The 26,308-nt window shown below is 37.5% G+C and overlaps 1 protein-coding gene across 3 annotated transcripts in view; it reads right to left on the bottom strand.

Annotated features, from left to right (window-relative positions):
• Positions 1-211: 211 nt before the first annotated feature.
• The window catches only part of ARHGAP42 (Rho GTPase activating protein 42), a 174,733-nt gene continuing 148,636 nt past the window's right edge, over positions 212-26,308 (bottom strand). Inside the window, exons 13-24 of one of the 3 annotated variants that reach the window (XM_034408886.3) lie at positions 25,069-25,131; positions 22,438-22,512; positions 18,765-18,849; positions 17,346-17,404; positions 14,407-14,512; positions 10,639-10,798; positions 8,053-8,197; positions 6,465-6,848; positions 4,320-4,476; positions 4,171-4,224; positions 1,518-1,597; positions 212-955 (exon numbers count right to left, since the gene is read on the bottom strand). In XM_034408886.3, the coding sequence (XP_034264777.2) occupies positions 867-955; positions 1,518-1,597; positions 4,171-4,224; positions 4,320-4,476; positions 6,465-6,848; positions 8,053-8,197; positions 10,639-10,798; positions 14,407-14,512; positions 17,346-17,404; positions 18,765-18,849; positions 22,438-22,512; positions 25,069-25,131 (1,457 nt within the window). In that variant the 3' untranslated portion in view covers positions 212-866. The remainder of the gene's footprint in view (positions 956-1,517; positions 1,598-4,170; positions 4,225-4,319; positions 4,477-6,464; positions 6,849-8,052; positions 8,198-10,638; positions 10,799-14,406; positions 14,513-17,345; positions 17,405-18,764; positions 18,850-22,437; positions 22,513-25,068; positions 25,132-26,308) is intronic. The other 2 variants (XM_034408895.3, XM_034408904.3) reach the window with 2 other exon arrangements.

Here is a 26,308-nt window from a genome sequence, read left to right as displayed (position 1 = left end):
TTGGAACATTGTACATCTTAAGAAGGTACTTGGTTGATACCTAAGACGCTGGCAGCAACCCGTATCAACCATTAGCACCAATCAATGGTATTTGTGATGCATTTTTGAATGTTCAGTTGACCGAGTTTCATGTTTAATGAATAAAGTATATAATAATAATACCATAGCTTATTTATGTAGTTGGTATTCCAATGTATTTTTAGAACAGCAGTGAGATTTTATAAATATAATTTATTAATAATTATAGGATAAAACATAGAAGTGAAGGAAGAAAAACCAAAAACACACATATACCGCTTTAAAATGCCGTTTGAAACAAAAATATCACTTTGATGAAGTGTTGCTCCAATTAACGCATTTTTATCCCTATCAAACATCCATATTGCTTTTACAAACAGTGACATCTGTGAACATTTATTAACAATTTAAATACAAGCTTTTCTTGAAATGATAGGGACCAACTGAGAATCAGTCATTCAGATTTTTTTTTTAAAAAAAAAAGCATATTCATTTTCAGGTGATTTGATTTTGTGCATAAAGGGGGGGGGGAAATAAAGTGATTTTTCTCGTTACCAACAGTGGAAGACAGAGAAAGTACCATGTTCAGTTTTAAAACACAGACTGAAACAAAACAACAAAACAAAACAAAAAAACCATCCTCTCAACTGTTTTCGTTAAATTCTCTTCTACATAATCTACATAAGCTACATAATCTGCAGTTGCAGAAACAGAAGGGAGTCAACCATACATGGGGATAGCTGGCAGACCCTCCATATCTGTGTCAGATTAAAAAAAAATATCACAGTGCTTATTGCTGGTTACCATGGATACCATGAAGAAACTGCTGCTGTCCATTATTACTATCACTAGAGAAAGACAACATAGTTTTCTGGAACAAGTCCTGTTTTGCCTTCATATGTCGCAGTTAGCCATCCGGGTTCCACAGATGGATACACTGTTAAGAAAGAAGGACAATGTATGACTTACATTGATTATGGTCTTCTCTCTTAGATACAGTTTAATGTTTAACATAAATAATAATAATATTTGCACACCTATACACACACACACACACACACACACACACACACACACACACACGCACTCATGGTGCAGTGGCCTAGAGGTGGAGCTCTTGCCTCACAATCAGGAAGCTCTGAGTTCGATCCTAGGTAGAGGCAGATATTTCTCTCTCTGGGCACACTGAATATATCTGCTGAAAAAAAACTCCGCATTGGCGCCAGGAAGGGCATCCGGCCAGTAAACACTCAACTCCATTCAGTTGCCCAGACTCCACCCCGCAAGGGATTATAGGGTCGTTAAAAGAGGATGATGAAACACACACACATGTTCATATTCACATTATCACTCACGCTTGAAAAAGTAATATGATGAAGAATAATTGTGTTGCAATAATGAACATACAAGCAGCCTTACAGCTCTTTAAAGATGAACGGAGATGCTAGAGTTAGTAATGTTATTGCTACAAAGACAATAAAAGCTAATTTGCATCTTACCATTGGAAAATACTGCCCCCTGCGGGAAGCTCAGTTCATGACTGTGTTCAGCCTTACAGGAATACATGGCCTTGGCTTGCCTTGAAAACAGTAACAACAAACAAACATTGTAGACTAAAAAGAAAAAGATCTATGAATGGAAGAGCACGCCAGTAGAACGAAATGTTGGAACTGCAATATGGGAAATACACCCGTAAAAGAAATGTTTCAAACCAACAGGCCCTTTTGCAGTTAACTAAAGTAAGGCACTCTCTAAAATGTGGTGGGACTGACCTACCAAATGTTGTGGCAAGACTACTGGCAGGATCCAGCTGCGCAGAGTTGCCCTGAGGTAAGATGGGTGGCCAATCAATTTTATGAATAAAAAATCCAGTTACAAGTAGTCCTTGACTTATGAGCCTGCCCGTTATGGTCCTACATTGTGATAGTTGTAAAGAGAGTTACTCATGTGATCAACCTAATTTTGAGACTTTTTTTTGTGGTGGCCATGGACATTAAGTGGATGTTACGGTGGTTAAGCAAACTCATTGCTTAACATACCTCAATATGGTATGTTTTGCACCAAATCAGTAGTAAATGCTATTTTTAAGCAAAGATGTCATTCAACTTGGTCACATCATCTGGGACCCTGCAAACAGGTGTAAATGTGGGCTAGTTGCTGAGCACCCAAAATGTGATTGTGCGACCATGGAAGGCAGCAACTGGAACTTTAGAACCAGGTCATAAGTAACTTTTGGGTGGATCCATCATAACTTTGAATGGTCACTAAGTGACCGGTTGTAAGTCAAATACTACCTGTATGTAGTATTTTGGTTAAAACCATTCTGTTGTATACTAGTCTGCTTCAATGCACAAAGTATAGTGTTGTGGTAATCAAGTAAGAGACCCAAGGCAATCAAAATTTTGAGGAAACTCCAGGCCTCAGAGTTTTGACTGCCTTGGGTCTCTTACTTGGAACCCTGACACTATTAAGCTTTACTTGAGGTGGGACTAAACTCCTTCAAATACTACATTCTTTTTCATAAATAGATCCTGTGTTTTAATAATTCTGAAGAAACTCTTGTTTTATTCCCAATGCTACCCAAAAATATTTGTTGGGGATTGGGTCTTCTTGGTGATTTCTCTCTAGATCTCTAAAGATTAAGCTTTCTTTCTTTTTGATAACCTTCCCACTACCGTGCAAAAACATTTTATTTAGTTAGGCCTTTGTTATTTACTGAGAGCAACATCCTTTGCTGGAAATGTGCTATACACTTTCTAATAAACAAACCTGTTACATATGGATAACACTAAATACATGCCTGATATATATAAAGTCTCTCTCTCTCACACACACATACATGTATGTATGTATTTATGTATGTATGTACATACGTACATACGTATGTATGTATGTATGTATGTATGATCTCCTTATCAAGTTTCAATGTGCTTTTAAATGTAAATTAAGTGTAAGACAAAGTTCATTCTTAACCAACAAGAAATAATAAATGTTACATCCTAACTAATTCTATCACTTGATTAATAATTAATTAAAATTATTTGGTTAATTAATTAGGTTAAAATTAGCCTAGTTTCAAATTTATTAGAATTATCTGTGTCCCATTTTTAGGATTCTGAGGGGAAAATAAACCCCTCAGAAACACTTAAGTCAATAAACAAAAAATTGTAATTTGTTTTAGAGGGGAATCTCTATATCCCATATTTTCTGGAAGGTTCAGAAGCATCAGTTGTAATAAGGAGTTACTTCTTATCTCTAGCAATCCCAGCTCCACTGCATGGTTTCTCCAAATTTCTTCCTTAAGAAAGAGAGGAAATTCTGTAGAAACACCTAAAATTCCCAAAGATGTTTTTTTTTTTTGAGATGAGAAGCAAAACATCTTAAAAGAAAACACCAGAAAGTCGAGAGAGAGAGAGGGGGGGGGAGGAAAGAGAGAGGGAGGGAGGGAGGGAGGGAGGGAGGGAGAAAGAAAGAAAGAAAGAAAGAAAGAAAGAAAGAAAGAAAGAAAGAAAGAAAGAAAGAAAGAAAGGCCCTCCAATTTAAAATCATTTCATTTGAAATAATCAAGATAACTGCTTCCCTCAACTTTAAAATCATTATCTTAATAAGAAGCTTGCTTGCTTACAGCTGTATTAATTCCTAGAATTTCACTTTGAAAACAAGTTATCTTGTTCACTAAAGTCAGGGAGGAAAATGCTACTGAATTTGCAAATGGTGGTCAGAAACCTTGAGAATCATCCCAAAGGTGCTTCTTCAAGACACAACTGGACTTTCTGTTTTTTCTTTGAAGATGTTTCGCTTCTCATCCTTCTCTTCAGCTCAGAGTTGAAGAAGCTTCTTGGATGAGAAGCGAAACGTCTTGAAAGAAAAACCAAAGAAGTCCAGTTGCCTCTTGAAAAAGCACCTTTGGGGACAACCATGACCTGGATGACTGAGAATCTCCATAGACACTTAAAATTGGGTGTTCAGCTTGAAATAAGCTTAGATTTTTTCCCCAACTCTTAATATTCTGTTACTGCTAGCTAATAACGTAAGGGCTGATTTTCTTCCAACATTAGGTAGTATCTGCATTTCAAAAGAAGTTGTAAGTTGTTAGAAGTAAAATATGACTTAATATTCAAAGGGATGCCTATTATTATAGTTAATACCTACCTAGCCTGCTTCGCTGAGCAACCACTTTCAAACAGCTGGGCTCTTGCTGCTACCCTGAAATATAAGGAATAATTCCATGATTACCAATAGTTTCCAATTTCTTTCCAATGCAAGAAATTCAAGCACAGTCAAAATGTGGACAAACTTACACAGACCCTGGTCTCTGGTAGCCATTACTCGATGCTGTATCCAATCGTAATCTTCTGCACATTTTTGGAGGCAGATCTGGATTTTCTAGCATCTTTGGTACTTCCTTGGCGTCCAAGGAAGCTAAACTTTGCAAGGAACTTCTGCAGCTTTTGTTACCTAAATAACAAAGTATTACATGAAATTAACTCGAACATCTCCTAGTTTGGTGTTCAATACAGGTAATCCTTGGTTTATGACCCCAAAGTTTCTGTTGCTAAGTAAGGCAGTTGTTAAATGCATTTTACCCCATGTTATGACTTTTCTTGCCACAGTTGTTAAGTGAATCATTGCAATTGTTAAGTTAGTAATATGGTTGTTAAATGAATCTGGCTTCCCAACTGACTTTGCTTGTTCAAAGATTGCAAAAGGTGATCATATGACCTTTGGACACTGCAACCGTCATAAATACAGGCCAGTTGCCAAGCGTCCAAATTTTGATCACATGACAATGGGGATGTTGCAATGGTTGTAAGTGTGAAAAACAATAATAAAATAATAAAGGTTGGAGATAGATAGATAGATAGATAGATAGATAGATAGATAGATAGATAGATAGATAGATAACTTGTTGACTCTTTGGATAACTCTTCTATTCTCATTATTTCCCTGAAAGACCATGATGTGTGAATAATAATTTAAGGTGAAGGTAAAGTTATAGTGGTGTGTTAAACACTTCTCTAGCCTATTACTCAGTTCCAAATATTTGCTTAGTTATATCGTATTATATACATTTATGGCTTTCCACAATCCTTATTGTGAATGCAAAATAGGCCTGACAGCAATTTTTTTTCTAGTCATATATTTGAAATTAGCAGTAAGAGCACATTTATTGTAAACATGGTAAAATAACCAACTTTATTGGAGTTCACTACCCTTAAAATGTTGTGTAACAATTAAACAAATTGATATTTGTCAACGAAGGGATTTACTATAGTAGAAAAAAAATTGAGATTAATATGTTTGCACAAGACAAGGGAATGTTGCTATTTCTGAAGTGTGTTACTTTAAATTTGGAAGGGACTCATAACTTGAAAAGGAATTAAAGGACTCTAGGTTTAGACTTCCCATTTTCTCTTACGTAATTAAAACATTCTTTTATCATCTAATCTATTTTCTCTCTAAAAATGTATAGAAATTGCAGTGTTTTTACATCATTGGCACAATAATCCCGTCATTTTAACATCATCTCAGCAACAACATCTTGTGGATGCCTGTTTTGGGTTATTTAAGCTTTTATATGGCTGTCCCATTCATACCATGTAACTCTGGGGGTGGGGGTTATACAAAAATAAATGAAAGAAAAACTACAACCACTAATATGAAACTACATTAAAACTTAATAAAATAAAATGGCAATCAGAATTGAAATCTTACATACCTTGTCATTAATTTCTCTAATGATTTTTGAAATACCTCCCAAATACTAAATTGGCAAACACTGTGTTGTTTTAGCTTTTAATAAAAATCCTTTCTGTTTCATATAAGGTTTGTCATCCCAGTTAGTAAAAACTCAATATTACCTGTCTTATTGCCTTTAAGCATAGGTAAAGGTAAAGAGGTTCCCCTTGCATATATGTGCTAGTCATTCCCGACTCTAGGGGGCAGTGCTCATCTCCGTTTCAAAGCCAAAGAGCTGTCCGAAGACGTCTCCGTGTTCATGTGGCCAGCATGACTAAACGCCAAAGGCGCATAGAGCGCTGTTACCTTCCAAAAGTAAAAATAGGGACCAAAGGTGGTCCCTATTTTTCTACTTGCATTTTTTACATGCTTTCAAACTGCTAGGTTGGCAGAACGGGAGCTCACCCTGTTACGCGGCACTAGGGATTCAAACCGCTGAACTGCCAACCTTTTGATCGACAAGCTCAGCGTCTTAGCCACTGAGCCACCACACCCCTGCCTTTAAGCATAGCCAGCAACTATTCCCAATTTTATGCTCATTCATTCATTCCATTCATTCATTCATTAAATTTATATGCCATCCAGCTTGATGACCAAGGTACCAATATTATGTAAATATTTCTCGGCTCGGAATATGTGAAAATAGATACGCACAAACTATTAATTAACTTATTGACAGTAAAGCAATGGATATTTTCCAAGATTACCTTCTGCAGAAGGGATTGACCTTAAAGACAAAGCTGATGATCTCTTCATTCCAGAGAGACTGTACAATCCTCTTTTGGTTGAGTCTCCTGGGGAAGTCACATTGTCTGGTCCAGTAACAGATGTGACACTTTGACAGTCAGATTCCACATCTGTTTTCGCTGCATCCTCCTTTGAGGAGGATTCAGGACTTGTGGTCCAAAGCCCTGAATTTTTAGGTCCATTGGAAGATGGTGATGATGAAGCAATCCATGGAACCACCCCTGTTTTTTCCCTGGATTGAGAAGACGCAGGTTTCGTAGTGCTGTTCTGTTCTGAAGAGTGAGAGGACAGTGATTCTATGCTACCCATAGGAGTGCTGTCTGGGCTGCTACTGTATGAATCACCTGGAAGGTGGAAAAGTTAAGAGAAGGGGATGAAAACAATAAATGGCATTTCTCAAATTTAGCCAGCACCAGGGTAGATTTGATTTAAAGCGAGTTGATTTAAATCACAATTTAAATCATGATTTAAATCACTAGTAAAAAGGCTTGATTTAAATCAACTCGATTTAAATCATAATTTTTAAAGAGCAACTGTCATCTCTGCTATTTCTTTGACCCACTGTTGACTCACCGATAGTCCCAGTGTTGCAGAATATACAGCCTCATGCTACATAACTAAGCTCCATTTCATGCTGAATAAACTAAATTATTTATGTATCTTAAATAGAAAACTCTCTTATGATAGATTTTTAGCCCAAAAGTTTTTTATTAAAATAAATTAGATAAAAATCAAAAAAATCCGATTTAAATAAAAAAAAAATCTGATTTTTTTTATTTTTTTAAAAAGATCATTGATTTTTATCCACCCTGGCCAGCACTGATGATGTTACTTAGATTGGTAATGAAATGTCAGCTCAGAGAGCATCAAGGACCCCACATTTCTCTTTGCTTTCCTCTGGGAGGAAAACAGCGTTAACTGTTATTGACGAATCTGCACAGAAATACAATATGATCTAAATTGACTTTAACCTTTACCAGAACCATATTTACTTCATGATTCTGCACAAGGGTAGGAAAGCCCATACAGATTAATGATGGCCCAAGAATGCATTAATATGAACATCTTGAGTGTGACTATATAATAAAATGGCTTACGGCTATACCAGGGATGTCAAACTCAAGGCCGAGGGCAGGATACGGCCCGCAGGATGCTTACATCTGGCCCACAGGGCTGCCCCTTGAGTCAGGTTGAGTCAGAAGAGGGAGAAAGAAAAATTCTCTTTGGGTACGATGAAGACAGCTAATTCTGCCTCAGCGTATCTACATTTTGTTGGGCGGGTGGGGAAAGGTCACAAAAATACAGTGAAACATTTTAGATGAAACAAAGGAACAAGAAATGTATAAATGTTCCCATGTAAATGGTATATAAATATGTTAAATAAGAAAAGACCAAATGAAAAAGTGCAGATAGCTAGGTTCCATGTGAATGGCACAAAATGGCTCAGCAGAGAAGCACCCCTGATGCTCGGAGCAACACAATTATTACCACCCGTTTATAATCAACTGTGAGAAACCAGACAGTGCTAACAGAATCAAACGCACTTACTATCTGGATCCGCTAGACACGGAGTATATCGTCCTTTGGGCTTGCGAGTACCTGTGGAGAGACAGATTGCTCTTGTCCTTCTTGAGCTGGATCTGGATTGAGGCTGTCGAAGAGGAATATTGGGATCTGGGGCCGTGTGGAATATCTATCAATAAAAGCAAATGTCCATGTTGTTGAGAATCTTTGGGAATACCTGCATTTGCTCAGGCTGAGAGATCGTGAGTCATCTGTTTCCAATAGAGGTTTTTCTGTACGATTTGAGTATCACATTAAATTCTTCAAAATAATTTAACGATGCAGAATAATAGAATGACACAGTTTGAAGGGACCTTGGAGGTCTTCTAGTCCTGCTCGGGCAGTCAACCTTATGCCATTTCAAACAAATGGTTGTCCAATCTTAGGGTTTCCTGCCTAAGCTGGGGGTTGGACTAGAAGACCTCCAAGGTCCCTTCCAACTATTCTATTCTATTCTATTCTATTCTATTCTATTCTATTCTATTCTATTCTATTCTATTCTATTCTATTCTATTCTATTCTATTCTATTCTATTCTATTCTATTCTTTTTAAAAGCCTCTGGTGTTGAAGCACCCACAACTTCTGGAGGCAAGCTGTTCCACTGATTAATTGTACTCACTGCCAGAAAATTTATCCTGGTTGCTTCTCTCATTGATTAGTTTCCATCCATTGCTTCTTGTCCTGCCTTCTGGTGCTTTGCAGCTTAGGATGACCCCTTCTTCACTGTGCCAGTCCCTTAGATATTGGAACACTGCTATCATGTTACCCCTAGTCTTTCTTTTCATTAAATTAGCCTTACCCAATTCCTCCAACCATTCTTCATGTTTTAACCTCCAGATTCCTAAAAATCTTTGTTGCTCTTCTCTGTATTCTTTCTAGAGTCTCAACATCTTTTTTATATCATAGTGACCAAAACTGAATGCAATATTTCAACATTGCGTAAGACAATACACAGCATCCTACTGTCTTCATAGAATGAGGCTTCCCTTTCCCAAACTCACAGAAATTTGGGGAACGTCTGGATGTAAGAACACAGAGAAAGCTACTCTACATTATTATTATGTAGAATTCCTGTACGTTGCAGACATTAAAAATTCTGAATAATTAGAAAAGTAATTCTAAATTTTGGCGCATATAAGTGATTCTGATGTAACCCTCTTTATTCCAGATTAATTCAGATTATTTCTTTTTCAGAACATACTAGTGGTAAAGACTTTTCCTTACCAAATTTAATAAATATCTTATGATGAGCATCTTTTATTAACTGTGTAAATGAAGGTGGCATCACCTAGCTTATTTTAGCTAATTTTTAAAACCCAAAAGTTTGTAAGAAAGGACTTTAGAGATCTTTTAGTTCAACCCTTGGCTCATTTCTGGATCCTGTGAAACAGGCCCTCAAACTGTGTCGTACTAAGAGACTTTAATGGTTCCATCAGGGATGAAGGGGTTGAAAAACGTTCTTTTGAATGCAGTCAATTTTCTTTTACTAAAAATTTAGGCTTTGCCTACATTTTTTCCCCTAACCGTTTCCATAATACAAAAATGTTTTAAAACCCCTATATTGGAGCATTTCTGAAAGATGATTCTCAACCCTTTGATAATCATATAATCTATTGAATGAAAACTCACTATGTCATGGGATAGCTCATTACATTTGCTGATACAAAACAGGGGTGTCAAACTTGATTTAATTGACGGCCGCATCAGGGTTGTGTTTGACCTTGGGGGAGCAGGGGGGCGTGGCCAACTCGATGTCACTCATTGAGGCTCTGTTTTTGGCCGCAGGGCTCCTTTTTCAGCTGCGATGGCCTCCTGTAGCCCTTTGCCAGCGAAAACGGAGTTTGGGGAGGCCACGTGCGGGCTGCTCAGGCTTCATTTTCGGTGGCAGAGGCACCATGGGCCAGTCCTTCGCTGTTTCCAGGACGGGTCTGCAGGCCAGATCTAAACATCCCGTGGGCCATATCCAGCCCACTGGCCTTGAATTTGACACCCCTGGTCCGGCCTTTCCTTCTGATAACTATACTGGCATCTACTTCTTTGTTATAGTTTTAATCTATTACTTTTTGTCCCCCTGTCTGGGACCACAAAAAATATATCTATTGCCTCTTCTACCATATTTCCCCGAAAATAAGACCCTGTCTTATATTTTTTTTTAACCCTGAAATAAGCGCTTGGCCTTATTGCCATGCACTCAAAAGCCCGATTGGGCTTATTATCAGGAGATGTCTTATTTTGGGGGAAGCAGGGTATGTGACAATCCTTCAGATATTTGAAGACTGTCGTCATAGCTCTTTTTGTTCTCTCTTCAATAGGCTAAACATGCATAGGGCTTTCCCCCCTTCTTCTCTTCCCTTGTCATTCAAGCAGGAGCTATGAGTTTAGGAAGTCCCCCCAAGTTGCAGCCTACCTTCAAATCGGGAAATGTTATGGTGCTGTTGACTGAATAAACTATTCCGTTTATTCATTAAAAAAATCAAGGCATTTATATTCCTAGTTATTAAAGTAATATAATGAGTTGTATTTCGTATTTTTTTTCACCGTAGATTTCAGTAAAACTCACGACATTCTACCTTGTCATAATGCTCAATGAGAATCTCAACCACAATATTCTGAAACTTGATGTTCATCATAGCCGCCACTGTTTCCTCCTGGGCTCTCATCAGCGTGGGACCAAAAATAACTCCAAGATTGGAGACCGTCATGAGATTCTGCTGACTATGTAATGACACCCTGAAAACAAGCAATTAAAAAAAAATGGTAGGCTTTAGATAGCATATAATTAGATTTTCATTTCCACTCAATAAAACTGGACACTCCATTTATGTATACGTTAAGTAAAAATTTGTAATTTGTTTTGATAACATACATTGGAAAGACAGAAACCATTTGCCCTTTGGTGAAGAATATATTGGTGTAGAAATTTTGGAAACAGGCTTTCCTATTTAATAATTCAAATATTTAAATGATTTAAACATTCTACATATTTTAAGCAGAGTTTCAAATATTTAACATATTTGGTGAATTGTAGTTTTCCTCCCAAGCTGTTTTGTCACGGAATGAAATTTCTACGGATTAACACAAATACCAAGCAATATATATTTCATGTACACTGCCTCTAAAGAACAGGTTTCTTCCCAATAAATATAAATCCAATATAACACTTTCTTTTATGTGTGAAGTGGAAATTGTTTTAACTCCACCTCCCCAGCAAGAAGAATCACAAACAAATGCAGTTGACAGGGCTTAGCTGAAATCAGAATATATAAATATCATTTTTTTCCAAAATTATACTGGACTTCTATTCAATCTATTGCCACCAATTGTTTACCTAATTCAAATCGATTCACACAATCCAGTTCCAATTACCAACACTTTGTAGCATGATCACATGAAAAGTCACACCTGGCAGAATTTGTCATTTTATACAATTCGTAAGAGCCCAGAAATTTATAAAAGCTTTGTTTTAGACTACAGGTGGATCTTGACTTATGACCGATCGCTTAGCAACTGTTTAAAGTTATGATGGATCCTGAAAAATCTACTTATGATCTAAATTTGAAGTTGCAACATCTGGCTGCCTCTGGATGTATGACAGCATTGTGGGTGCTTGACCATATTTACGGCCACTTGCAGTGTCCTGCAGTCACATAATTGAGATTTATGATGTTTTTGCTGGAAACCAGTATTTACAGGATCTTCAAGGCCATTTGTTGTGAGAATAGAACGTTACCAGGTTGACACCTCAGAGTTTCTCAAAACATCTTACTGGCATCACATTGGCTGGCCAGGGGACTGGTCATGGGGAGACGAAGTGGGAAATGAAAGAATAGTTTTGTATTTTGAGCGGGAACACCAGATTCTGGCTGATCTTTCTGCAACCAGTTTCTTTCAGTAAAAGTTCCTTTGCTTCAACTAAATGCAGTCATGAGACTTACTTTCCTGAGAGAGTAGACTGGGGCAGATCTGACAGTAACATTTGTCACCTGGACTCATTGAGGAGTTCATATCTCAGAGTAGATTGTTCTACACATAACATTGGACACAATTGACACAGGGTGCTGTCTTTGGTGATTGTCTTCTTCATATTAAAGCGGTTCCCAATTTCATAACTAATCCTATTACATATTACTGAATACAATATTTAAAGTTGGAATAATGTATTGCTTCATATTGTCTAAAGCAGTCACATAACTTTGTATGCAACTAGAATGCCCTATAAAGATTTTCAATTCTTTACTAATAAAAGAATTTCGAGTAAGTAAAGTTAAAACAGATGTCAGTTTCCTTATTACTGTAATTTATTATCTTAAGAAGGAAAGCTTAGGTTACCTTGGTGACAAATTGAATCTTTTAGATAACAAAAATGAGGTAGCTATTGCCCTGACAAGTAATAACTGGACATAATTTTTTGAAATGGGAATCAAGGCTCAGTTTCTTGAAGAAATTTTAGAAAATAGCTTTTTCATAATACTAATGAGATAGAAATGTTATTGTAATGGTTTTATTTTGGGATAATGAATATAAATAGGCTGAAATAATACGAGAATAAAATGTATGTTATTACATTAAAGAAAATATCCATTTCCTGAAAGTCCACTTTCACTGTGCTATATTTCTGGGTAAAATTTTAAATATTAACAATCTTTAGTTTTTCATTATTATAAAGGTGGAATTATTTCCATGTCTCTTTTTACAATAATGTGTGACAGCATATATATAAATATGCCCACGATATATATATATATATATATATCCCGAATAACCAAAGACATATATATATATATATATATATATATATATATATATATATATATATATATGCATACCTAAAGGAATGTGATGTGTGTGTGCGTGTGTGTGTGTGTGTATCTCAATATCACATTTCTTTAGATTATATTACAGAACACCTGAATTAGACGAAGATAAGATGATGGTGATCAGTACTCCATCCATTACACCAGAGGTGGTATTCAGCAGGTTCTGACCAGTTCTGGAGAACCGGTAGTGGAAATTTTGAGTAGTTCGGAGAACTGATAAATACCACCTCTGACTGGCCCCACCCCCATCTATTTTCTGCCTCCCAAGTCCCAGCTGATCAGGAGGAAATGGGGATTTTGCAGTAACCTTCCCCTGGATTGGGGAGGGAATGAAGATTTTACAGTATCCTTCCCCTGCCACACCTACCCACCCATGCCACACCCATCAAGCCACACCCACAGAACCGGTAGTAAAATTTTTTGAAACCCCCCACTGCATTACACCAACATGTAAAGGGAATTTATATAATTGCCTCTTCCCAATTTTTTTTCTCACAACAGTAAGTGTGATGTAGAGTGAGAGCAACTGGCTTAAAATCACTCTGTGAGCTTCCCTAAGTCCTTGTTTAGCACCTTAACTACCACATCAAACTGACCCTGACAATTTCAGTTGCATCTTTTATTGTATTTGGCTATGTCAAACAGACATAGTCATGGGAAGAGAAATGGAATGTGTGAATCCAGGGACTGAATATCATTGCTTATTGTTGAAAATTTCCAGGGAACACACATGTTAACCACACATACATTTATATAGAGTTAAATGTAGGGACTGTGAATTGAAATCCATTTGAGAGTTAATTTAAGACAGAACTGACTCCTTTACGTTCCATGATTTCATTCTACCAAGAAATGATTACAAGCATCAATGGCAGATCCATAACAGATTTCCAGATGTTCTTTAAGTTACGCTTTTGAAAAACTAAAAAAATGAAAGAATTTTTTAAATACCCACACATAAGAATATTTAAACATATAGCAAGGTGACCACCTAAATAGCATCAGGAACAAGAGACATAACTGACATTTTAAGTTACTGTTTTCAGAAATATATGAAAAGGTGAATGGTCAGTCAGCCTAGAGCAACCTTCTACAGAACCTTTTGCCAGAAAAAAATTATGTGAACAGATCATGGAATGAATGCTACTTTGCACTGGGAACCTCCAGGGGGCGCTAGTTAATAAATACATTTCCAGTCATGAATACTTATAATTTCATAGGGTTTTACTCAGTGGTGAAATTCAGCCGGTTCTATCTGGCTCGGGCGAACTGGTAGCACCGGCCGTGGAGGCTCCGGCCACCCGCCCGGATGTCATCACGTCCCATTTTTGACCCTCTGTGCATGCACAGAAGGCTCAGCACATGTGTGGAGGAGGCACACGAGCTCACATTTGCGAACCGGTAGCGAAGGCAAGTGGATTTCACCCCTGGTTTAACTGTTGTTTTGGGATGTGATTTAAGGCAGAGACATTAAAACTCCTTTCTTTCCTCCCATGATTATAAATAAAAAGCAATTATTACTTGACCAAATGCTTTATCAGGATGTCCAACATCTCCCGGTTTTTCTCTGGCAATTTGTGGACAAGGGCATGGACTGCTTCCACTCTGTAATTCTGGTCATCTGACTCTATTAAAAAGATAGTAACAACAAGAATAACCCGATGAGAGATACCTCAACTGAAGAGGAAATATTATTAAAAATTCTTAACTGCGCAGAAATGGACAGAAACTGCGCAGAAATGGACAGACTTACCTTGGAGCTCAAGGATAAATGTGAAACACTGTACTATATAATCTGGAAATTTTTTTACGAATGGCTAGACAAAAGGAGGATAGCCGAGACAAGGGTGTAGTGTTGGATGAGAAATATATACGTTATGACTGATAAATATGTATGTAAACTGCATAAATAGGTACAGGTATAGATTAATAAACAAGTATGTATAATTGTGTAGAAATATGATATAGATTGTTAGTATGATGTTATGTATAAATAACATATAAGGTTAAAGAATTATGTTATAATATTAACTTTAACATAATTTGTATTAGTTTAAAGTGTTGGAAGATATTTAGAACCAGTGATGTCCTATCTATGTCCGATGTTTTTAATTTTGAATAATTAATAAAAAACTTTTTAAAAAAAGAATAACCCAATGAGTTCTCCTGTACTAAGTACTTTCAAACAAAAGCTGGAGGTCATCCTGGCTGAGATGTTATAGCTCAGGGGACTGTGGACTGTGGGGCGGATGCGTCACACGCTGGCTACCCCCATCCCTGGTTTTAAGCAAATGGGAGAAAAAGTTGAGATACATCATGTGATGACAATGTGTCGTCATGAGTTTGACATCCCTATTCTAGCTAGTGGATCTTCCGCTGAGGAAGGCGTTGATTAAGATGATATTTAAGATCCCTTCCAATTCTAAGAAACTATATAAATCTCTGCTATTTCAATCATCATCACTATATCACATGCTACTGATTGTCAGGAACAAAAATGGAATGTATCTTTAAAGATTTCTTTAAACAAACAGAAAGTGACAAAGTATACACCAGACGTCTAAACACTACTGATTATTCACCGCGCAGAAATGCATGCAGCCCTCCACAAACAGAAAGTTTTAAAATTCACATTGAATCCTTAAAATAGAAATGGATAAAATAGACATATGAATATCAAAAGCTACCGTCAGGAACGGGACAAAAGAAGTGATTAGTAAATGGGACACATAGATGAAAATGCTGAAGTCACCTCCCACTTCCCACGTACCTTCAAACTTAGTTTTAACTTTATTCAAGTTGGATTCCTGCTCTATTCAACCACTTTAATCTAAGTGGCTGTTGTGGCTCCGTTGCCTGAGCCTGGGCTATCGACAGATGCAGACTCTGAGAGTGAGGGGGAGGAGTTGGCAAGGCCTCCCTCTCCAGGACCCTCCTCTCTGGCAATGCCTCCGGAGGGCACCGAAGGCCAAACGATAGGCTCAGAGCCAAGCACGTCCCCGCAGCCACAGGTGGACAGCGACGAGGAAAATAAGTGCTGGCTGGACCCTCACCAGAGGCACAGGGAGAAGCGTGCGCAGCAGAGGGGAAGGCGTGCCAGAGATTAGCTGAGTCACTGGACCACACCCCACAGGCTATAAAAGGGAGTGTGGTGGCCATTCGGACTCTGTGATGGACAAAGCTAATCTCTGGCGAGGCACTTTGCACCTTCGGACACAACACCTATTTGCTGTGGATTTAATTACAAACTGGACTATTCAAACTGTGTGTATTTTTGTCTGTGTTATCGGAGTAAAAGTTTTTGGCAGGCAGCCACGGAGTTGCTGCCAAGTTCCTTATCACTGACGTTGAGTGTTTGAAGAGTTTATTTAACCCTCGGCTGGCTGGTTGGGTGTGTGCGTGGTACGGGGACAGAACAGTGGGTTCCTGTGTAAAATCTGTGTTAGGCCACTGATAGGGACAGTGTCCTAATTCCATGGCAATCTGGGAATACCTAAAAGTATCCTCTGAGAGATCTCACTTAAAAAGTCACCTCACAAACACACAAAGGTGTGTTTCTTTAGAGAATTGAGCCTTTAATGGCCCTTTCCCTTTTAAATAAAAACAAAAATACAAGGACATATAAGAGAACTACTGGAAGACTTACTGAATTGTTCATTGCCTGGCTCTTAGGAAAATTGAAATATAACCAGAGATGGGTTTCAGCAGGTTCTGACCAGTTCTGGAGAACCGGTAGCAGAAATTTTGAGTAGTTCGGAGAACCGGTAAATACTACCTCTGACTGGCCCCGCCCCCATCTATTCTCTGCCTCCCGAGTCCTAGCTGATCGGGAGGAAATGGGGATTTTGCAGTAACCTTCTCCTGGATTGGGGAGAGAATGGAGATTTTATAGTATCCTTCCCCTGGAGTGGGGTGGGAATGGAGATTTTACAGTATCCTTCCCCTACCATGCCCACCAAACCACACCCACAGAACCAGTGGTAAAAAATTTTGAAACCCACTACTGAATATAAAAAAATATATACATCAATCCGTTTATATTGACTATTACAAGAAACACAGTAAAGAAGAAACCAGGTTTCTTATTAGACTTAGGTTGCTGTGACATAAACTAGTAAATACACACACACACACACACACACACACACACACACACACACACACACACAGAGTGCATTCAGAAAGTATTCAGACCCCCTTCCCTTTTGTCAATTTTGTTATGCTGCAGGTTGATATTATAGTTGTTAAAATTCATTTTTCTCTCATTAATCTACACTCAATACCCCATAATGACAAAGTGAAAACAGCATAACAAAATTGAAAGGGTGTCTGATTACTTTCTAAATGTATTGTGTGTGTGTGTACTGTGTGTATGTTCTCTCTCCCCCCCCTCTCCCTCCCTCCATCCGTCCGTCCAACCCCCCCACCCCTCTGGATTATTATCCATTTTTTTCACTTACTAACAGCAATGATGAAATCCTTGTGTAACTTGAAGGTCATCAGTGGCTCTGCAAGACACCTGAGCCAAAAAAAAAAAAATAGTGAAAGAAAGAGGCTGAAGGTAGTATTTTGAAGATATTCACATTTCATTCCAAAGCAGACACTTCCTTTAGCTCCATTCTAAACTTGCATGGCTGTGAGTTATGGATAGTACTACTGAAGTCTTAAATAGTCACACAGCTGGAAGGAGAGATCATATATAAAGCTTCTGGTGTGCCCTATTGCAGCCTTCTTCAAGCTGGTGACCTCCAGATGAGTTGGACTACAAGAGCTTTGCTCTTTCCCAGCTGTATGATCTTTAGAGGATGTTACATGGAGGAAGGATCTGCTCATGGAAGCATAGGAGATAAAATGTTGTGACTGAATCATTCATAGTTTTCAAAGGTAAAGACCTTCTCCTATCAAGTTTGGTTCCTTGATTCCATGTAATTTTCCTGGCCACAGCACAGTAGAGTTTTATTATTGCCTTTTTCTGGGTTGTTATGTTTAGCCTACAGATAGCCTAAATGGGTTTGATTGCTTTGCTTGTTTAGACCAATGTTAGCTTGGTGCTGCAACAGGCTATCTTCTATGATTCCATTAAATTATGGGAAGAAGGAGGAAGTTTACTTAGATTCCACAGAAGTTGCAGCATCCTTAACTAAATTCAATCTGCCTCTATTTTTGATAAACCTTTGTAATTTTTCCCTTGTTTAGTTTTAAACTTCTAAGAATATTGAAAGAGAAGTATTTAAGAGTCAAACCCTTGGCTGATCCTATCAAAAATGCTACCATACTACAATCACCAGTTATTCCAAAACAATGGAGAAGTAATTGTGATAGCTTTGCAACCTGAAATTCTATCAGCTTTGAATGATAGAATGTCTGTGCTCTTAACAACTCTCTTAGTACATTCACAGTCAAAATACACCAATATTTGGAGAGCTCAAATTAAATCAACATTAGGTTGTCTGGAATGCAAGACAATGGATTTAAAACTAATCTGCTTTCTGAATAAACATGTACCTTCATTTTTTTTTTTCATTCCTTGCCAATGCAACTGCCTAAATTACTGGATTTATTAAACAAAGGAGATAAGTTGTATTTGTTTTATGCGATTCTAATAGCCAATTAGTGAACCATGCTGTGCAGTTTTGATCAAATGAATTAACTAGTTAAAGAAATTTATTGCCCAGTGTTGTAAGCATTAGATATCAGCTAAGAAAAATTCCATTTAAAATGGAAAGATTCACAATGAACCAAAAATAAGACAAAATAACTAAATCAGTGGCTTCCAACACCATACCATGCTCTCTATGTTACAGGAGAGTTTGAAGAGTACAAGTTAGAGACACTGACAAGCACCTACCATAAGGGACTTTCACATGGCTAATGCTTACCTGAGGTAGTTCTTTAGCCCGCTTGTAATTGTTTTATTGTCCCAAATTTCCAAATCAATGTCCATATCAGGAGGAGATTTAGGCGCTATTAAAAAGAGAGAGAAACAGGATGAATCCATTTCACAGTGGAATTTTAGGTACCACTATAGTAGTGTCATCACTTGAAGACAGTGGTGAAATCCACATTTTTTTTACTACTGGTTCTGTGGGCGTGGCTTGGTGGGCATGGTGTGGCTTGATGGGCGTGGCAGGGGAAGGATACTGCAAAATCCCCATTCTCATCCCACTCTGGGGCCAGCCAGAGGTGGCATTTGTGGTTCTCCGAACTACTCAAAATTTCCACTACTGGTACCTGTCGGAACCTGCTGGATTTCACCCCTGCTTGAAGCCATGAAAAGCTGTATATATTGAAATATTCAATACAGTTGGTAACTCAATATTAACAATGTATATAATTGGGAAAAAACAAGTAGTATATGATGAATTATAGAACACAGCTATTTCAACACAGCTCAACTACTGGTATGGATTATTTATTGAAAATATTTCTATACTTTTTTTTCTTCAAAAGAAGGGAACCACAATCATAACATCTGGGACACAACACAATGGGACAGGATCTCACACACAGATCCCCGTTAAGAGTGGTCATCAGTAACTTTCATGGGTCTCTGAAATTTTAAGCATTATTTGTAGTTTGACCAGGAAGTTATCCGACCATGATGAAGAATAGATGATATTGTCCTCCATATCTAATTTGTGTCCCATCTCCTCTGAAGGGAAAGCCATGAGGATGGGCCAAGGTAATTTGGGACATGCCCATGCATTGTTTATGACCTTGGGCCTGAAGCATGGAAATTGAACCCTAGCATAAGAAGCCCAATGACAAAGTCAAGGAACTCTGTGAAGGCTGGTGCCAAACATCAAAGCAGGCTGTACACCAGAAGCAGCCCCATTCCAATGCACCTACTTCCAGGACAGTGATGCTAGCTAATGCTAATGTATCAATAATACAGTCGCTATTCTTCCTCCCTGACCTGGTATGGTAGCTGATGGAGGACCCACAATTAGGAGGACTCATCTCTGAATGGGAACATCTCCTTGGATATTTGGTTGCAGACTCGCATGCCTGGTCTATGTGTATACATAATGAGATGAGTGTGGGAAGAGAAGGCTTGCTGCATCTTGTGGGAGTCAATGAGGATGTGCCCATTCACTGCAAGAACATTGGTGAGCCACGGTGGTGCAATGGTTAGAGTGCAGTAGTGCAGGCTACTTCTGCTGACTGCAATTTGGCAGTTCGAATCTCACCAGGCTCAAGGTCGACTCAGCCTTCCATCCTTCTGAGGTGGGTAAAATGAGGACCCAAAATTGTTGGGGGCAAGAGGCTGACTCTGTAAACCGCTTAGAGAGAGCTTTAAAGCACTGTGAAGCGGTATATAAGTCTAAGTGATATTGCTATTGCTATTGGTGGATTTGTAGCTCAAATAAAGGAGGCTAAGGGGATGTTCATCTGTGACACAGACAACATGGACAGAAATCCTTCCACCCTTTACAACGTTAGAACTCAAGGTCAGAGACTGAAACCAGATACAAGGAAATACTGAACTGATTCATGAAACAAACTGTGGAATTTGCTGCCAGCAGTTACAATGAATGGTTATCGATTTTAACCTTTAGAAGAGTTCATGAAAGATCAGGCTATCAATAGCTATTAATAGTGTTGGTAATTGATTTGATTATTTTCTAAATTGTAAGCAGAATGCCTTAAAAATTGGTTCCTGGGAAGCAAGAGTGAACAATGTTTTTGTTCTCCAGTCCAACTTCCCATTTCCATCCAGTTGGCCACTGCGTGATGTAAAATGATGGACCAAATGAGCTACAGCCTAACCTGGCAGAGATTTTATGCTCCTTCTCTATTGCCAAGTTACAGTTGTTGGCAGTGTCACTGGCAATTCGTTCATGGTCTGCCACTGTTTGATTATCTTGCATAAATACCAAAATGTTCCAGCATTTCAAAAGATTAAAAAATTGTGCTTGGTTTTAAATCTGATTACTGAAAAACTCTCATTTTTATTTAAAGTTTAAGGAAGCATTTTAGAAGTTACAATAATCTGAAATACATAGTTTCCCCCATAATTTGCTGTAATATATCTGGCAGCTAACAACAGAAATATAATTGCTCATAATCTCTTGAGTTGTGTTACTTAATATATCTTGGAGAACATGGCCATGAATGAATGAATGAATGTTGTCATATAGTTTCCAAAAATTATCTCCAAAATGTTTCTCAAAAACTATGAACCAAAATGATAATCAGAATAGGAATTTTGCCACCAGAAATGGCAACTTGTATTAATTAGAGTACAAACTTCACAACATAATATAGAAAGACTGATTAATATAATGCAATTTTAAGGTAGAATGCCATCTATAAATTATTTTACAAACAATTTTGATGATTTTCCAAAAATTAAAAGGAATTTCATAACATAAAGGATTGCAAACTGACTCGTAGTTAAAAGGGCTATTTTATATAAAATTTATTTTGCATAATAACAACTCCTTTAGCAGTTCCTTTAATTATAAATGTTGTGGATATAGAACTCTGGTTTTGGTTATTAGGATGCCATAATGTTCTTAAATTTCAGTTTAACATTACAAATCTTCTTATATAGACTCTTAAAGTATATTATTGTTGTGTCTTTTTATATTGTATTATTCATAATGTTTCTTCAGAATGCTGAAATTAAACTGAAGATAAAAAGCAGTTATAAGAGATAGGAAACAGTATTTTAAGATTTCTGTACAGGTAGTTCACAACTTATGACAACATCTAAGCCCCAGATTTCTGTTGTTAAGTGAGACATTTCTTAAGTGAATTTTGCCCCATTTTGAGACTTTTCTTGCCATAGTTGTTAAGTGAATCACGGCAGTTGATATGTTAGTAACCTGATTGTTTAAGTGAATCTGGCTTCCCGTTGACTTTGCTTATCAGAAGGTCGCAAGAGCTGATCACGTGACCTTGGGGCACTGTAACGTCACAAATATGAACCAGTTGTCAACATCCAAATTTGGATCACATATTCATGGAGATGCTGCAAAGGTTGTAACTTTGAAAAATGGTTGTAGGTCAGATTTTTCAGTGCGGTTTTAACTTTGAACAGTCACTAAATGAACTGTTGTAAGTCGAGGACTACCTCTATTTACAAATCATGCAATTATCCTAGCAAATGGATAAAACTCAGTTGCAAATTTAATGCTAATCATTTAGCAATTGGGGCGTTTAATTTATCAACCATGGATTTCTCACCCAATTCCAAAATGGTCCTAATTTATTTGAGCCAGCTTTCTTGGAGGTAAATGGATACACAAGGATATTCAATTTTTTTCCCTTGCACTTTTCATGCAACTGAAACTATATTGGCAATGTTTTCAAATGTAAATGGGAAATGGTAGTCAGCAACCAGGGTACATATTTGGAAAAAGTAATATTTAACCGTTAAAAAACATTAGATGGGGGAGTCACCCCTGAACTCCTCCTTTCCTAAGAACATATCCAATAAGCAGGACTGTTGGATAAGTGCAAGCTTATTCTGCTTGTATATTGAATAGATTCTGGTGGAACACACAATAAAACACTGAAGTACAATGAACATCTCAATATGCTTACAGAAGACGGTATTCATCAGCTTCTGCACTTTGGAGTTCACACCCCCTATCCGGTACAATCCCAAGATTGTGATACCTTCAAAGATAAACAAGAATGAAGTTAGACATTCTGAATGCTTCAATACTCACATTTACAGTTTACTTAAAACATCTGTCTATCTAACAAAATGAAATTCAATGTAGAGAAAAGTCTTACACTTAGGCAAGAAAAACCAAAGGTACACATATAGACTGGGTGAAACCAGGCTTAATAGCAGTAACTGTGAGAGGGATCTTGGAGTCTTAGTGGACAACCAGTTAAATATGAACCAGCAGTGTGCAGTCAAAAAAACCAATGCAATCCTAAATTGCATTAACAGAGGGATACAATCAAGATCAAGTAAGGTACTAGTACCACTTTATAAAGCCTTAGTAAGACCACACCTAGAATACTGCATCCAGTTTTGGTCACTACACTATAAAAAAGATGTTGAGACTCTAGAAAAAGTGCAGAGAAGAGCAACCAGGATGATTAAGAGGCTGGAGACGAAAACATATAGATAACAGTTACAGGAACTGGACATGGCTAGTCTAGTGAAGAGAAGGACCAGGGGAGACATGATAGCAATGTTCCAATATTTGAAGGGCTGCTACAGAGAGGAAGGAGTCAAGCTATTTTCCAAAGAACCCAAAGGCCCAAGAAAGAATAATGGATGGAAACTGATCAAGGAGAGATTCAACCTAGAAATAAGGAAAAATTTTCTGACAGTGAGAACAATCAATCAATGGAACAGAAGTTGCCTTCAGAAGTTGTGGGAGTTTCATCACTGGAGGCTTTCAAGAAGTGATTGGAACACCAATCAGAAATGGTATAGGGTCTCTTGCTTTAGCAGAGGGTTGGACTAAATGACCTACAAGGTCCCTTCCACCTCTGTTAATCTGTAATCTGTCTTGTCATCTTGCCACTGTTGCGATGCATGGTCACAAATCCATATTACGAGTGCATTTGTGAGGCAATTTCCCTCCCATATCCACAGGCAAACCCCATGATTCTTTATAACATGTTCACATGACAGAAGAATCCCAGATTAGAATAGGAATGAGAAGGCCATTGAAGTGCAATGGTCTCATATTCTCAGCAATCTGGAGTCAATTTGTGTTTTTGAGTCCAATCTATCCATCATTGGGATAAAATTAGCATAGAAGGAAGATGAATAGAAAGAAATCGGAGAAGGAAAAAGACATGACTAATCCTCTGAAATTGTACGTCCCTATGTCTGGCTTTCAGAAAAAATCTCCATCATGTAGATTACTTTTACCATCATGTAGATTATAACCTAACCGCAGCAAACTACTGAGGTTCAGTGTTGCCTTATTTTCCTGGTACAGAGCCAAGCTACCGTATTTTTTGGACTATAAAACGCATCAGAGTATAAGAAGCACCACGTTTTCAAAGAGGTAAACAAGGAAAAAAAACGTTTTTGCTCTCCCCGGCCCCGAGGGAGAGGGGAGGCCTCCCAAATCCTCTGCAGGCCCTGTTTCTGTGAAAAACGGGCCTGTTTTTGGCGAAAACGGGATGTGCGGGGCAGGGTTTCGGGAAGCCAAAAATGGGACGCGCAGAGTTTGGGAGGCCTGCAGAGTGCTCTTGGGGGCTGGGGAGGGCAAAAACTGGTCACGCAGAGGCCAATAACTATTTTTTTTCTTGTTTTCCTCTTCGAAATCTTGGTGCGTCTTATATTCCAGTGCATCTTATGAAAAATATGGTATAAATGGAGAAATGGTGAGATGACTACATTGTATGTAACATCAAAGATGCTCTATCCTGGTTTTTATTAATAACAGTAATAATGATCTCTTTTTATTGTGGAATGATTTCTAATGTTTCTTAAAGATGTTGGTTTGACCTTTATTTACATGAGGTGGGTGGCTATATAAAAGTGATGGTTGAATTAATAAGTCAATACAATGAACCAGAAATGTACAAACAAGGTTTAATGGTTTGAAAAGCCAGTCTTGTATAGCATTGCACAGTTTAATGTCATTCTTCTTGGAATCATGTTTAAATCAGTCAACTAACATATGTTGACTGTGAAGAGACTTCAAGAAGCACAAAGAGGATGGTTAAGTAATGACATAACACCACTGAAGACCAAAAGCTCACATTTTTAGATTAATTTAGGGTTTTTACTGAGTGAACCCCCTGATAAAATGCAAGTTATGCATTACTTTCATTAAATAATTATAGTTATTTATAAATGTTTTATTATTAAATAATTATAGTTATTTATAAATATTTTATTATTAAATAATTATAATTACTTCATTAAATAATGAAACAATTATAGAGAACTACAACCAAACATTTAAAAGTTTCCTACCTGCCAAGAAAAGAAAAAAAAAGAAAAGAAGAGCAGAGGCAGGATGATGGTTGGTAGTTGATATCATGCGTACAATTAGTATTTTGCAATATTTGAAAATAGTCAAATCTGCAATTCCCTCAAGGCAGTCATTTTGTTCGAACTGAGAAGTTTTAAACATGCTCAGCAGTCCCCAAAGGGTAAGAATTGATTAATTTAATTGCAGTGTTAATTACTTATTTAAATTGTTTGGTTTAATTGCAACATTTTTATTACATCAACACTTTAATACATACCTCTTGTTTCCACTGCATGAATGCATTTTCTTACAAAATTAAAACCAGCTTCATTTAGGAATGCTATCAAAAGAAAAGACCAAATATTACATGTCATTATTCATCAGGCAAACCAGAAAGCCAAATTCATTGCTATCAGAATCACTGAATTATTGACGAGACTTATATAATAGTAATGGTTAGAAATCAATTTTTTTTTTCAGGTGACAATCAGCATTAAAGAAAAAGCATTCCTTATCATCATTACATTCTATCATCAGCAGAGAGAACTACAAATGTAAACCAACGGTGTAAAACTGGCGGCCCATGGACTGGATGCATCACACGCAGGCCACGCCCACCCCAGCTCCACAAATGGGAAAAATGTCACAGAACATCACGTGACAGCAACGTGACGTGGCGAGTTTGACACCCGTGATGTAGACTAAAAAAGAAATCCCTTTCATCTATTATCATGAAAACAATGGGACATGCTTGTGATGTCACCACTAGTTGAGTTCAACCAGAAGGAACCAGTTGACATTTAGACCACCATTCATACAATTTAGAACAAGTTGTCTTATGCTTCTGTTTTTGCTTGAGAAGTGTGAAAGACAAGGAATTAAATAGAAAATAGATTTTTTTAAAAAGCTAAAAAGTAAGCCATTTTATACAATGCAATGAATTCAACCAGCAACGGACACCTATAATTCCATCCTTAATGATTTGGCACACTTTTTTCCCAATCGGAACAAAAGAAGGAAAATAGAAGGGTATTGTTTAACACAATGTTGGTTAATTTCAACTACTTTAAGAACTTCAATTCCCAGAATTCCCCAGCCAGCATGCTTTTTATTAATGGTGCCCCAGTTTCTGGATGTATAAGTGAGGCCATCTTAGAAATCAGACCAACTCAAAACATTTTCCTTCAATCCATTATTTATTCATTGTTGCCTTTAAAAAACCCTTCCTATAACCTGAATCTCTAGACCTCAATGGGGTCTGGGAGATAATGTGGTTTTTATATTAACCAGGGTAGGATATTTTATTCTATTATGTTATACAATTTTTCTTCTGCATTTGAATGGAACTCTACCACCTCGGAAAGAGTAACTGACATTTCAAGTATCAATCAGACATCAATTAATTTAGAATGAAGTGCAATAATCAGGAGAAAGAAAGCTACAAGGCAAGAGGGGAGGGCCATGTTTTGAAAATAAAATCAAATATACAGTAGTGGCCAAAATTGTGGAAACCTTTT

Source organism: Pantherophis guttatus, chromosome 5 (assembly GCF_059756535.1).
Source record: "Pantherophis guttatus breed Tessera chromosome 5, ASM5975653v1, whole genome shotgun sequence".
NCBI classification, from domain to species: Eukaryota; Metazoa; Chordata; class Lepidosauria; order Squamata; family Colubridae; genus Pantherophis; species Pantherophis guttatus.
This window is presented reverse-complemented; position numbering and strand designations above follow the sequence as displayed.